Here is a 15,131-nt window from a genome sequence, read left to right as displayed (position 1 = left end):
TATTTGATATAAGCGATTGTAGTAGTCATAAAATATGTCACAATAAACAATTATTTTTTTTAAAAAAAGTAGAAATGGCAAAATTAATTTCTGATGAATCTACTAATACCATCACGTTTAGGCGATTGCGTAAAATATATCCAGGCCTCAAAACTAAGATCCACATTGGACTAGGTATATAGATTAAAATACAAGTGTATACCAAATTGAACAAAACATAACGAAAATACCAAAAAGGCAGAAACATACAAGGCGGAATACCAGATAGTAAACAACTAATGTAAATGAAATGGAACCGTGCATCCCTTTACTAATGGCAGACTACAAAGACTCAAGACTCATTCACGGTATTAAAATTGTGGTGTACTACTTCCTCTTCATTCTAAAAGGACAACCTAAAAAATTTGGGCCTAGGTATACTGGGAAGAACAAGCTGAAAGTGAGAGTTCAGAGATCTGCCAAGTTTGCAGACACTAGAATTCTACTTCAAGTACAGGGACTCAAGATTAGTCTACTCTTATTTCTTCCAATTATTATCTGACCAACTTAAATTTTCAACAAATATGATTGGTCAAATGAAAAAAAATCAGGAGCATTTTTTCCTCGTGGTGACAATCAAACAAAAAGTACAGAGATTTTCTAGCTGCCTGCCTGATTGTACTTAATTTTTAGGCAACGTTCTTCAGAAAGACTTCACAAGCAGTGGCGGAACGTGAGCTAAAGAGAAGGGGGGCCAATTTGAAACCGCCTTGTGAAAAGCTGGGAAATAGAGAGGATCCTTGCATGCATGCATGCATGCATGAAGTTATGCAAGGGAAAATTCCCATTAGAAAGGGGGCTGGGGCTCAGTTTAGCCTCCATTGTATTCCGCCCGTGTTCACAAGCCAAGGTACACTTGAAACTGAAATATCAGTGGGCGAGCTGAGCTGGTGTTGGATACATGGAGACCGCAGGCGTTGGTTGGGCGGTTGGGCCGCTGATTTCACCATTCTCTATCGAGAGTTGGGCAGTCCGACACTCCCAACAGGGCTCCGAAACCGATTCACCACCTCGCCGAGTCTTGCGCTCTTCTCAAAGTTCTCACACCCACCGCGAGTCGGGAACAGTGGCACGATGGCGCATCCACAGGAGACTTGGTAAAAGAAGTCCAAGAACTTGCTGTTCACTGCGCAACAGAACGGCACAATGCGTTCTCCCGTGGCTTTCAGCCCAGCTGAGCTGTAGGCACATCGATCAAAACAACTCGTTGTTAACCCTAGGGTAGAGTGCACGTTTGTGCAAAGATGTCATCCATCCGTGTTGAAAAACCTGAAAGACGCAACCCGAGAAACATTTTTATTTAGCAAGAAGGTGACTTTTGGCCTGTGGATTTTGATGGGTCAGAAGCTAACTGATTGCTGTAGTGCACTAGTAGGCTGGTCTGAAGAATGGAAAGAAAAGAACAAAGCAGTGGCGGCTTCTCAGTTGCTGTATTTTGACCATGCTAGAGAACAAAAATGATACTCCTCTCCGCCTACCAACTCGTTCGCTTTCCCGCCCTATATAAACCCCAGGCGGCAAGTACCAACTTGACACGGACTAGGAGAGGTTCACCGTCCGAGATGGCGGCAGCAGTGACTCGCCGGATCAACGCCAGCCTCCACGTCGAGGCAACCGGCAACGGCGCAGCCGACGGGGAGAGCCGGCGTGACAGCGCAGCAGCTCACTCGCCCGCGGCCAAGCGGATTAACGACGCCAAGGACAGTGATGATGTCTGGGTGGCCGTCCAGGAGGGAGCCATGCCTGGCGACTCCAGCCGGGCCCTGCTGTTCCGGACCATGAAGGTCAAGGGCAGCATCCTGCATCCTTACAGGTTGATTCGGCCATCCATCGTGGACTGTCTCTAGCACTAACTTTGCATCAGTGATCTCCTAACTGGCTAACTCTATAGCAAACTTGCCACCATTACATGCTCTTCTGAAACTGACTAGCTGCTACCAAAGTTGCCTGTGACTTTGCCCACGGTTAGATGTACTAATGCCTGGCCGTTACCTGTCAGGTTCGTGATTCTTCTGCGGTTGATCGCGGTCATCGCATTCTTCATATGGCGCATTCGGCACAGAAATCATGACGGCGTGTGGCTCTGGTTCATGTCCATGGTTGGGGACGTCTGGTTCGGCTTCTCATGGGTCCTCAACCAGCTTCCCAAGCTCAACCCCATCAAGCGTGTTCCAGACATCACCGCCATCAGAGATCAGTACGAATCTTCCACCTCCGGCGAATCCAAGCTGCCTGGCATTGATGTCTTCGTCACCACCGTCGACCCGGTGGATGAGCCTATACTTTACACGGTGAACTCCATCCTCTCCATCATTGCCACTGACTACCCAGCGGAGAAGTATGCCTGCTACCTTTCAGATGATGGTGGAACGTTAGTCCACTATGAGGCAATGTTTGAAGTTGCAAATTTTGCCAAGTTATGGGTCCCCTTTTGTCGGAAGCATTGCATAGAGCCAAGAGCCCCAGAGAACTACTTTGGGGTGAAGAGGCAGCCATACATGGGAAGTATGCAAGAGGAGTTCATGAGTGATCACAGGCGTGTGCGCAGAGAATACGAAGAATTCAAGGTGAGGATAGACTCTCTTTTTAACACCATCTACCAAAGATCTGAGGCATACAACAGAAAGAATACCAAAGAAGATGGTGTCAAGGCAACTTGGATGGCTGATGGGACTCAATGGCCTGGCACATGGATTGAGCAAGCTGATAACCATAGAAAAGGACAGCATGCTGGAATTGTAAAGGTATAAGCTGCACTCTTTCATAGTGATTTTAGTAAATGGAAATTTCCAGTAGATATTGGGAATTAACATGCTCTTTGACAGGTCATACTAAACCATCCAAGCTATAAGCCACAACTCGGACCGCCAGCAAGCATTGACAATCCATTTGACTTTAGCAACGTTGACATGCGCCTCCCCATGCTTGTCTACTTATCCCGCGAAAAGCGCCCTGGCTATAACCACCAAAAGAAGGCTGGTGCCATGAATGTGATGCTCCGTGTCTCTGCCTTGCTCTCCAACGCACCCTTTCTCATCAACTTCGACTGCGATCACTATATCAACAACTCACAAGCTTTCCGAGCCGCCATGTGCTTTATGCTTGACCCCCGTGATGGCCAAAACACTGCCTTTGTCCAATTCCCACAGCGCTTTGATGATGTCGACCCAACAGACCGGTATGCCAACCACAATCGTGTCTTCTTTGATGGCACCATGCTCTCCCTCAATGGCCTACAAGGGCCTTCATACCTTGGTACCGGAACTATGTTCCGTCGTGCTGCGCTATACGGCATGGAGCCACCACGATGGAGAGCAGACACCATCAAGGTAATAAGCAAGGCCAAGGAATTTGGAGAATCCACATTATTCATAAACTCAATGATAGATGGTGCAAACCAAGAACGGTCTATCACACCACTATTCCTTGAAGAGTCAGTCAACAATGAGTTGAGTACCCTGATGACATGTGCTTATGAGGATGGGACTCCATGGGGGAGAGATGTTGGATGGGTGTACAACATCGCAACGGAGGATGTGGTGACAGGATTTCGCATGCACCGGCAAGGCTGGCGCTCCATCTACTGCTCCATAGAACCAGCTGCCTTCCGTGGCACTGCTCCGATCAACCTCACCGAGCGTCTCCTCCAAATATTACGCTGGTCAGGTGGCTCCCTTGAGATGTTCTTCTCCCATAGCAATGCATTCCTCGCTGGTCCTCGGATGCAGCCCCTGCAGCGCATTGCATACCTGAACATGTCAACCTATCCGATCGTCACAATATTCATCCTAGCCTACAACCTATTTCCTGTTATGTGGCTCATCTCTGAGCAATTCTACATCCAAAGGCCCTTCGGCTCATACATCTTATACCTCATAATAATCATTGCAATGATCCATGTGATCGGCATGTTCGAGGTGAAATGGGCGAACATCACCTTGCTGGACTGGTGCCGCAACGAGCAGTTCTACATGATCGGTGCAACTGGTGTCTACCCGACAGCAGTGTTGTACATGGTGTTGAAGCTCATCACAGGGAAGGGTATTCACTTCAGGCTCACATCGAAGCAGACAGAAGCTTGCTCCAATGATAAGTTTGCTGACTTGTATGTCGTGCGGTGGGTGCCGTTGCTAATCCCAACAATTGCAGTTCTGATAGTGAATGTCGCAGCTGTTGGAGTGGCAATAGGCAAAGCCGCGACCTGGGGGTTGTTCACAGAGCAGGCACAGCACGCAGTGCTTGGAATGGTGTTCAACGTGTGGATCCTTGTGCTTCTCTACCCTTTTGCACTCGGGATCATGGGACAATGGGGGAAGAAACCTGCCATCCTGTTTATTCTGCTGCTTATGTCCATTAGTACGGTCGCTATCATGTATGTCACCTTCCGTGCCATATACCCTTCAGACTGGTCAGAAATTGCAACTTCTCTTGGTAAGCAGAAATAGTGACTCGGTCATCTGGGAAGAAATAAATGATAATGCCGTTGCACAGTTAGTGCAATAATTTGGAAGCTTTCCTCTATGATTTTAGCTCAGTCAAGGGCTGTATTATCCAGCGTGAGATGTTGACATGAAAACTTTCAAGATTTTTGTTCTCTCTTACTTTGTATTCTACCTTATGTGTACGTGATATCAAATATTCAAATCAAACTAGACCCGTGAGGCAGCAGCCTAGCAACATCCCCAGCACCCATTATGTCCTCTGCACACTTAGTTAATCAAGCGCCTACTCATGATCAAAATGTTAGTTTAATCGCTCCAGTAGCATTTGGCAATTGTGTGATCTTCTTCTCAAAAGCTTCAATTACCTTGAGAAGATCTGTTTGGGGGCCTTTTGCAAAAGATCCTAATTAAAGTAAAAGAGCAAGCATGAAAAAAGTACAACGTAGAGTAACTATAACACCGTATCTACAATATTCGACCATAGCTACATCTAGGTTCCAGCATTTTCTATTCCCTTACTCTTGTAAATAATATGTAGTTGCAATTGGCTTCAGATGTTGGCAAGGGTAAATGCGTTATGTGATGGTGTTTTCAGGGAAATATGCACAGTTGCATACCAATTAAGAGTAGAGAGAATCTACATGAGTTTTGAAATCGGTTTTGTGAACAAAGTAAATTCACTAAGTTAGAGGAGTTATACCACTTACCAGTTATGAAACCGCTGCGGCAATGATCGGGGGCACAACTGAGACTGAGTCACTCGTCCACTTGGCAGTCCAAAAGGCGCAGTCGGGAATCCTTCACTGCACTGCACGTGCTGTGCCATGATCCTAACAACTTCACCTTCGCAGCAGCAGCGCTTTACATTGTAGTAATCCACGCAGCTCTCAAGCTTTTTGCTTCACAAAGAAGCATTTCGCTCGTATCAGCCTTCTGTTAGCAAAACAACAAACAGCATGGGCGCGTGCATCACTGCAGAGGAAGGGTGATCGTACCGTCGTAGTGTCGTACCATGGACTGGTGGCCGGCGGCGGGATTCAAGCTACGGGCACCAGATCGTAGGCTCACGGGAAACCAAACCGGAGGCTATACTGCGCGTGCTGGTGCGGGCGCGCGGCCAGCGTCGGAGCCGCCGAGCCAGGAGGAGAAGAGCAGACCGCCCACAGAGCCGCCGCGAGCTGACCGCGGGACGGTGGGATCGAAGCGGTCCTGAAGAGCCTCTCACCAGAGGTGTCTGCGCACGCCGCGCAGGCAGCCTGCCGCCGCATTGGCAGAGTGGAACGCGGAGCGGTAACTGCTGGAGTGCTGGGTCGCTGTTTGATGGAGAATTGGTGCTCCAGGTTTGCGGGACGCTCGATATGGAGCGGGTGGACGGAACCGTGGGGTTGCCTGAGGTGGAGAAGGTGGTCGTCGAGACGCCGGACGCTTCGCTTGGGTTGCCGCCGCGCCGTGCACGAGGAGATGAAGGCAACAAGGGTGCACCCACGGCGCGCGGCGGCGCTACGGACATTCCCGGCCTCCGTATGAGACAAGGCTGCGGCTGCTCGCTTGTCTCGGCGAGCCGACGAATCGCGCGCTTCCGGTTCAAGAACGGATTGGATACCTTGCGCTAGGGCTGGAGAAGGGTGCGAATCTTCCCGATTCGAGCCAGAAGCATGGCGGCGGCGGCGGCGGCGGCCGGCAGAAACCAGCAAGACAAACCAAATTAGGGTCCACTTGCGATCGCGATCTAAAATAGAGGTCATTTATAAATTATCGGGGAGCTATAAGCAAATATTCGGATCGCGATTGCTGATCGCGATCCGAACTGGAGGGCTATATGTAAAGTTCAGGGAATAAACCGAAAATATTCGGATCGAGACTATTAATCGTGATCCAAACTAGGAAAGTATTCTGTAAACATACGGGGCAAAATGCAAATATTTGGATCGCGGCTACTGATCGCGATCCAATCCAGCAGGGTATTTGCAACTATTAGAGCCTGTTCTGCAAAAACTTCGGCGGCGGCGGCAATGGCATCCGGCGACACTGCGCAGCCACCCGCTGACAACCGTCTGTCGCCTGGACGCCGTGCGTCTTGCGCTCCCCTCCTACAAATTCACACCCCAGTCGGTTCCTCTGGCCCGCAGCGCGACTCCCCTCCCGCGGGCCGCGGGCATGTCTCTCGTGGAGAAGCTCCCGCGGCAGCGCCGGCGGTGGCGCGTGCGTCGTCCACGGTGGCCACAGACGGTGAGGCCGGGTCCACGGAGCTCGCTGAGGCGACGCCTGTGCCGCGGACGGTGCTGGCTCGGGCTGGCGATGTCCGTTCTTCTTCCCAGACTTCAATGATGCCGTTGCCATCCAATTTGGTTGCAAATCTCTGGATTTTAATTGTGACCAGGGTAATCTGTTTGGACTTTTGAGTCCTCTCGGATCTGTTCCATGTTATACTCTGTTGTCATCATTTATTCTCTGGTTACTACTGTGTTGCAGCTCTTGTTTGATCATTTTGTCTCTGAACTTTCTTACGCAACAATGCAAGTATTGGCTAGGATTTCGAATCCATGCGCGATGGGTGGATCAGTGATAGTGCACTGCTAAGAATCTTGAGTTGCCCGGAACATCATGCACGCATCATTAAGGATGTAAGTGGGTATCTAATAGTATTTTTTATCAGCTAATTAATTACGATAGCATACCTTTATTTCTCCTTCCAAATTATTTACGCAGAATCTCGTTTTAGTTTATTTTATCAATTTTTTAAATCAGCTCAATAATTTAAAATATATATAATTTGCATTCGTATGCATTATATTCAGATCAGGTAGTCGCCTTAATCACCTGTGGGGCTAAGTGCGGGCTCTCCGCCGGGCCGGGTCCCCCAAACTCTCGGTAGTGCTAATCTCCTTCGACCCAGACGCCTCACCGACACTCTCCGCCCGCAGCAAGCTAGCCACTTGCGGCGGTGGTGCCAGCGCGCAGCTTGTCTCGCACAAAAGGAATCCGCTGGGAATCAAAAGAATAAGACCGGAGCGCGCGGGCGCGCAGGCCGCGCCCAGCGGACGCAATGATGACGCGGCACGCCGGGGCCGAGGGGACGATACAGCTACATCAGGCAACGATCGATCCAAGCGGCGGCGGGCGAGCACGCCTCGCGCCCGATCAATCCATCGGCGGCAAGAGCTAGCCGAGAGCGCACGCGAGCAAAGCTGGACGGGTATTGCTGCTGCCGTCAGCGGATGTGATGGGGCGTCTGCCCCCGGAATTTGGCCTGATCGATGGTGGCGCATGCGGGCGCCAGCGGCGTGATGCGGATGCGCAATCCGATCGGTCCGTCGCGTGCTATTAATCAACCGGCGCTGATGCTGATGCTGATGCGGATGCTTCAATTAAGGGAAGGGGAGTAGCTAGGGGGCACACACGAACACAATCGACGAAGCAAGTTCCCCGAGAGAGGAATCTGATTCTTCACTGCACTTTCTTAGCTTGGCTGAGGCAATTCGAAGCTGCTACTGTAGCAAAAAAGAAAAAAAAACCGTGGTTTTCCGTACGTTTACAATTTACTAAAAGCATTGCCTGATGAATACCATGGGCTCTGATCTTGTCTTAGCACTAAGGTGCCCAAATATATAATCAAGTCACAATAAGTAATCCAAAAGGCTAAGCGTTTCGTATACCTTATCTAAAAAGTCCTATACAGCCAGCTAGCGCATATGCCTCTCGGCATGGTGGAATGTAAAGGTGCCGCAGCGCAGTTCTATACTATGCCAAAGGCGCATTTGGGCTGCATCAGTGCGCCCCCGCCCACGTTTACAGGTGCACTACCTGTGGATCCAAATGCTGCTAGCTATCAGGTTTCTAAAAGAAAACGGTGTAGTGATTGGATCAGATCCGGAAGGAGAGCATGCCATGTATTGAATGGAAGCATCACAAGCATGCGCGAGAGAGAGAAACATGAAGAACTCGACCTCTGCGATCACTGAATTATTGTTCCGGTCGCGTCTGATGTTTGCTGCAAAGTCTGTTGGCGACTGGAGAGCAACATGCGGCTGCTGTCGCTGGCACATTATTGGAAATCGACTGCAACACGCCAGTGCACAAGACCCGGCGCACGCCGTACTCGTCACGACCTTGCCACACACGTACAACGCCCACGCTTCGTGCCTCGCCCACGCTCTGCGGCCCACCGGCCCGTTCGCCGCTAGACTAGGGGATTAGCTGTTCTGTTAGGCAGAACCTTATCTCTATATATGTATAAATACGAGTTTAAGTAATCAATGCAATCACGGTTGATCCAAATCCTCTCTCTCTCATGGTATCAGATACCCTCAGATCCTAAGCTTCTGCTCCACCTGCGCTCCCTGCTCTCTGCTCCCTGCGACAACTCGATGGCCTCATCTCCGGCACACTCGTCGAACTCCTCCGGCTCCTCCAACTCTGCCTCCTTCCCTACTGCTCAGTTCGCGGCGGCCGTGGTGCAGACGGTGAACATCCACGCCCATGTTCCAGTCCTTCTCGACATGGATGAAGCCAATTATAGTCCATGGAGATGCTTCTTCGACTCCGTCCTCAGCAAGTTCGGACTCTAAGCGCACGTCACCGCTCCACCGCCAATGGCGCAGCGCGACGCTGAGTGGCATATGATCGGCCACTGCATTGTCAACTGGATCCACACCACCGTCACCAAGAATGTCTTCGACATCATCCACAAGCCGCGTGCCTCGGCCTTCACCGTCTGGAACGACATCAAGGGTCTGTCCCGAGACAACGAGCTGCATCGCGCCGTCTACATTAAAGCTGAATTCCGCAGCATCAACCAAGGTGATATGAACATCGTCCAGTACACCGGCCGCCTGAAGCAACTCGCCGACAACCTCCGCGATGTCGGCCAACCAGTGTCCAAGCCAAGCCAAGTCCTCAACCTCCTGCGCGGGCTTCACCCCAAGTACCGCCACGTCAAGCCGGTGATCACCTCCAAATTCCCGCCTCATACCTTCATGAGCGCGAGATCGTACCTGCTCCTCGAGGAGATCCAGCTGAACCATGACAACAAGGTTGAATCCGGCCACGCCCTCTACGCCAGACATGGCGGCTCCACCACCACCACCTCCGATGCCTCCTCCCCGCGCTCCAAGGGCAAGAACAAGAAGCGCGGCCGCGGCGGAGCCACCACCGGCGGCGGCTCTACACCGTCTCTCGGCAGCAGCGGCTCCCAGCAGCGCGGTCAACCCTCCCCTTGGGCCGCCGGATACAATCCATGGACCGACCTTGTTCAGGCCTGGCCCATGCCTTTCCGCCCCTGGTGCGGGCGTCCTGGGCCCTCGACCCCCGTTCCAAGCCCAACAGGCCATGACGGCCCAACATCAGCCCTAACTTCCCGTGCCCGCCGTGCCTTCAAACTCTGGCTCCTCCGGCTGGGATAAGAGCGCCCTCTACACGGCGCTGCAGACTGCCGGCGTCAACATCTCTGCTCCACCAAGCTCCAACGAGTGTTACCTCGACACCCGGAGCCTCCACGCACATGTCCTTGACGCCTGGTACCCTAAGCTCTCTCCACTCCCTTCCCTCTCCGATCTACATCATAGTTGAAAACAGTGCCAAGCTGCCGGTCACAGATGCAGCTAGTACATTCGTTCGTACAGCTTCATCTCCTTTGCATCTGTGCAACGTTCTTGTTTCTCCCCCACCCATTAAGAATCTAATCTCTGTTCGACAACTAACCCGTGATAACAATGTTTCCATCAAGTTTGACCCTGTCGGTTTTTCAATCAAGGATCTACCAACACAAACGGTGAAGCTCTGATGTGAGAGCACGGGCGACCTCTACCCCCTTCGGCTGCCATAGCATCAGGCCTTCTCTGCATCAACACCAGCGTCGGTTGAACTGTGGCACCAATGGCTGGGCCACCCGGGCTCTCCAGCATTGTCACAGGTTTTAGATTCCATTCCCTTTCAATGTAATAAATCTGTAATAAATCTTCTCCGCACCTCTATCACGCTTGTAAGCTTGGAAAACATGTGCTTTAGCCCTTTCAATTATCATAAACCCCTTCTTATTTCCCTTTTCAACTAGTGCACTCTGATGTTTGGACGTCATCAGTTTACAGCAATTCAGGATATAAATAATATGTTGTGTTGCTTGACGCTTATACACGCTATATTTGGACTTTCCCTATTCAGCAAAAATCAGACGTTTTTCCAATCATCATGGACTTCTTCTCTTATGTCCAAACTCAATTTGGCCTTCCCATTCTAGCTCTTCAAACAAACAATGGAAAAGAATATGATACTTGTGCTCTACGTCATTTTCTGTCTAACCGTGGTGCTGTTCTACAGCTCTCTTGTCCTTACACGTCGCAGCAAAATGGTAAGGCGGAGCGTGTTCTACGCATGCTAAATGATTGTGTACGCACCATGCTCATCCATAGTGGTGCTCCACTAACGTTTTGGGCAGAAGCGCTTCAAACAGCAACTTACTTGCTAAATAAGCATCCTTGCCGGACCACCGGCATCACCACGCCTCACGAGCTTCTTCTCGGCATCCCGCCCAACTACGACCAGCTGCGTGTCTTCGGGTGTCTCTGCTACCCCAACATCACGGCGACGACTACGCACAAATTCAGTCCACGATCGGTGGCGTGCGGCTTCATCGGCTACCCAAACGATCACCGTGGCTACCGCTGCTACGCATTGCTTCACGGCGCGTCATCACCTCACGCCACGTGATCTTCGACGAGCGTCACTTCCCATTCCGCGACTCACCTCGCCAACAGCCAACTGCCGCACCGCAACCGACACCAGTCGACGACATGATCATCCTGCGGCTTCCAACTGCCCGAGAACAACGACAGCACCAAGATCCGCTAGCACAAGCGCCACCAGCACCAACCGCACTAGCGCCCGCTACGAATGCCACCTCGCCAACTTCGCCACCTCCATCATCCTCAGCAGAACCACGGCACAACAACCCCTCAAGCCTTATGAAATGACACGCCATCACATGACCACGCGAGCTAGGGACAGCATTAGCAAGCCCAATCCTAAGTGCGCGTTCTCAGCTGGGATAGCGCTCGTTCCGATGTCGGTACGTGCTGCGCTGAAGGACCCAAACTGGTGCGACACCATGCAACAAGAGTTCAGCGCTCTCCAATCCAACAAGATCTGGACTCTTGTGCCACGCCCGCCCGGAGCTCACGTCATCACTGGCAAGTGGATATTCCGCGTCAAGCTCAAGTCCGACGGATCATTGGATCGCTGCAAGGCCCAATGGGTCGTGTGTGACTTCCACCAACGACCCGGGATCGACTTCACCGAGACGTTCTCACCAGTAGTCAAGCCGGCTACGATCCGCACCGTGCTCACCCTCATCGCCTCCAAGAACTGGCCAGCGCATCAACTCGATGTCTCCAACGCGTTCCTCCATGACGACATCGCAGAACGCGTCTTGGCGCAGCCAACCAAATTCGAGGATCCACAATGACCCGACGACGTGTGCCTCCTGACGCGATCTCTCTACGGCCTCCATCAAGCACCACGCGCTTGGTTCACAAGATTTGTGAATCACGTCACCAACATTGGCTTCGTGCAATCCCGCGCCGACCCCTCATTGTTCATGCTACGTCAAGGAACGTCCATGGCGTATCTACTCTTGTACGTTGATGACATGGTACTATCTACCTCGTCAAGCGCACTCCTTCGGCAATCATCGCCCGACTTCGATCGGCATTCGCTGTAAAGGACCTCGGACCGGTCAGCTACTTCCTGGGAGTCGACGTGCGCCGCACCACATCCGGGTTCTTCCTCTCACAATCCAAGTATGCTGAAGATGTTCTTCAACGCGCCGGGATGACCAACTGCGAGGCAGTGAACACTCCGGCCGACGTCAAGCCGAAGCTCTCCAATGGTGAAGGCGAGCTGCTGAAGGAAGCAACTTGGTACAAGAGCATGGCCGGCGCACTTCAGTATCTAACACTGATGCGACCGGACATTGCTTATGCTGTACAACAAGCATGCCTTCATATGCACGCTCCACGGGACTCCCACGGCACCTTGCTCAAGAGAATTCTGCACTACGTCAAGGGCACCACTGAACTCGGCCTTCACCTCCATCGCGCATCATCTCCGACGATCACCGCCTACACCGATGCCGACTGGGCCGGGTGTCCAGACACTTGACGATCGACATCAGGCTTCTGTGTGTTCCTCGGTGAGTCCTTGGTCTCATGGTCCTCCAAGAAACAAACCACCGTCTCCCGATCAAGAGCCGAAGCAAAGTACCGTGGAGTGGCCAATGCAGTGGCAGAATGCTCATGGCTTCAGCAGCTGCTCCTTGAGCTCCACCGTGGCGTCGAGAAGGCCACCATTACCTACTGTGTCAACATGTCGAGCGTGTACATGGCCAAGAACCCAGTGGCGGAGAACCAAGCAGATCGAGCTTGATATCCACTTCGTGCGGGAAAAGGTAGCCCTTGGCGAGCTCCGCGTTCTGCAGATCCCCAGCGCCAAGCAGTTCGCAAACATATTCACCAAAGGATTGCCATCACCGTTGTTCATCGACTTCCGTAACAGTCTCTGCGTCGCCAAAGCTACCGCCGAGACTGAGGGGGGTGTTGGAAATCGACTGCAACATCAACTGACGCCAGCGCAACATCAACGGACCCGGCGCACACCGCACTCGCCACGACCTCGCCAGACACGCACGACGCCCGCGCTTCGTGCCTCGCCCATGCTCTGCGGCCCGCCAGCCCGTTCGCCGCTAGACCAGAGGATTAGCTATTCTGTTTGGTATGTTCTGTTAGATAGAACCTTATCTCTGTACATATATAAATACAAGTTTAAGTAATCAATGCAATCACGGTTGATCCAAATTCTCTCTCACACACAGAAATTGCTTGCTGCGCATCCGTGTGTGATGTACTACTAGCAGCATGCATGATAGTACGAGCTACGGCATGTGTTGTACGCTCTACAGCACCTCCGCCGAAGAAGCAGTTCAATATGTTCTATTCTGAATCTGAACAATCGTCCCCCACGCACGTGCTGAATCTGGAGATCTACCTGAGGCTCGCGGCCGCGGCGGTGTGCGTTGCTGTCAGATTCAGTCACTACGTTGTATGCAAGCTGGGGACTGCTGGCTGGAGTAGTATGCAGATGCAGTCTGCAGTGACATGGACGATTGCCATTTCATGCCACCATCCGTAATTCTGCATGCGAGGGTTTTTGTTTCCTAGCGCCGATCCGTTAGGCGGCATCAATCGGCCTCCACGCACATCTCCATCGTCACATGACTAACACTGTACGTAGGGCACACCGTTTCGTTCACATTTTTTTTTCAAAAAAAAAAGAGAGAGGGGCAAAATTGTAACAAGCGCGCCGTTTGGATGATGCGATCTTAGCTGGAATTGCTTGAATAGATCCATGATTGATTGATCGATCGATCGGGATTATCTGCTGACATGCATTCTGTTTAGTACATGTAACCGACGGTTTGAATTATTAATCAATACAATGTGCTACGAATTATTAGGTTTGTTAAAGGGAAAAATATAGAAGAAATTTTTTTCTTTTTGATTTGGCTTGTTGCCGTTGCATATATTCAACTCTTGTTGTCGAACGGGACGGAACGCATGGCAATAATCTACTGGTCCTGGCATGTGTTATACATAGTCCTGTAGATGCTGCCATTGTCGCTGCAATTTAAACAATACAGAAAGCTGGTCCTCCCTGTAGAGCACTGTAGCTTCGTGTACCCCCGTGATGCACATGCACGCCGATCGGCCGTCGACGAGAGGCCGGCCGACAGCCAGCGCGCGGGGCCTTCTTCTTCGACCGCTTCTAACGGACGATGGAATTAGTGGTCAGATCAGCACGCGCATTTTTCTTATGCGCTGCCCTCCTTTGTAGGCAAGTCAGCAGAGTGCGCTTATATCTTGCACACTCCTCTTCTCAGTGCTGCGCGAGTGAGCTAGCCACCAGCACGTGCCTCACTTAGCTTAGGAAGCTAGCTAGGCCAGCTATTTCGGTCGCTAGCAGGCATGGCTCCTCAGGCGCCGGCGAACGGCGGCGCCGGCAATGGGGGCACTGCTGCCGGCGGCGCGGCGCCGGCGTCGGCGAACGGTGCCGGCCATCACGGGGGCAGCAACAGCGAGAATAACGGCGTTGTTGCCGGCGGCACGACGACGGCGCCGCCGTCGGTGGCGGCGAACGGCAACGGCAAGCAGCGTGCCACGAGGAAGAGGCGGCTAGCGGTCAATCCGAAGGACAAGTACTGGACGCCCATCGACGAGAAGGAGGCGGCAGCGGCCGTGGAGGACAGCGGCGAGGACGGCCGGCGGCCGCTGCTGTTCCGGACGTACAGGGTCAAGGGCATCCTCCTGCACCCCTACAGGTGCGTGTACTACCATCGTATCCACCCAAATTGATCACTGCGCCCACGCTCCAGTTAATACCTCTGTATTTCTACTTCTGTCCAAGCCCGTGGTTACCATTTTTGGGAGCGTCAACTATCAGTTATGCTTACGCACACCCACTTCCCGTCCTGACCTTAAAGTATCTTCAAGAGTGCCTACAAAATAAAATCTAAAAATTAAATTTTAGGATCTTGCCAAAAACTATTAGGAGAGAAAAAAGATCCTCTCCACCAACAGTAAAATAAATTTTAGGATTTTGCTA

The 15,131-nt window shown here is 51.7% G+C and overlaps 3 protein-coding genes across 3 annotated transcripts; all 3 read left to right on the top strand.

Moving 5' to 3' along the window:
* Positions 1-1,588: 1,588 nt before the first annotated feature.
* On the top strand, positions 1,589-4,729 carry LOC112881468 (mixed-linked glucan synthase 2-like). The gene is made up of 3 exons (XM_025946167.1): positions 1,589-1,852; positions 2,039-2,783; positions 2,865-4,729. Exons 1-3 carry the CDS (start codon positions 1,602-1,604, stop codon positions 4,482-4,484), a joined length of 2,616 nt encoding a protein of 871 aa, XP_025801952.1. The 5' UTR covers positions 1,589-1,601; the 3' UTR covers positions 4,485-4,729.
* Positions 4,730-11,538: 6,809 nt separating this feature from the next.
* LOC112881267 (uncharacterized mitochondrial protein AtMg00820-like) lies at positions 11,539-11,940 on the top strand. The gene has a single exon (XM_025945944.1). It carries the CDS (start codon positions 11,539-11,541, stop codon positions 11,938-11,940), a length of 402 nt encoding a protein of 133 aa, XP_025801729.1.
* A 365-nt stretch (positions 11,941-12,305) lies between these two features.
* Positions 12,306-12,635, top strand: LOC112881266 (uncharacterized mitochondrial protein AtMg00810-like). The gene has a single exon (XM_025945942.1). It carries the CDS (start codon positions 12,306-12,308, stop codon positions 12,633-12,635), a length of 330 nt encoding a protein of 109 aa, XP_025801727.1.
* Positions 12,636-15,131: the final 2,496 nt, after the last annotated feature.

This window comes from Panicum hallii, chromosome 2, assembly GCF_002211085.1.
Source record: "Panicum hallii strain FIL2 chromosome 2, PHallii_v3.1, whole genome shotgun sequence".
Taxonomy (NCBI): domain Eukaryota; kingdom Viridiplantae; phylum Streptophyta; class Magnoliopsida; order Poales; family Poaceae; genus Panicum; species Panicum hallii.
Note: the sequence above shows the minus strand (reverse complement) of the source record. Positions and strands in the feature narration are given on the sequence as shown.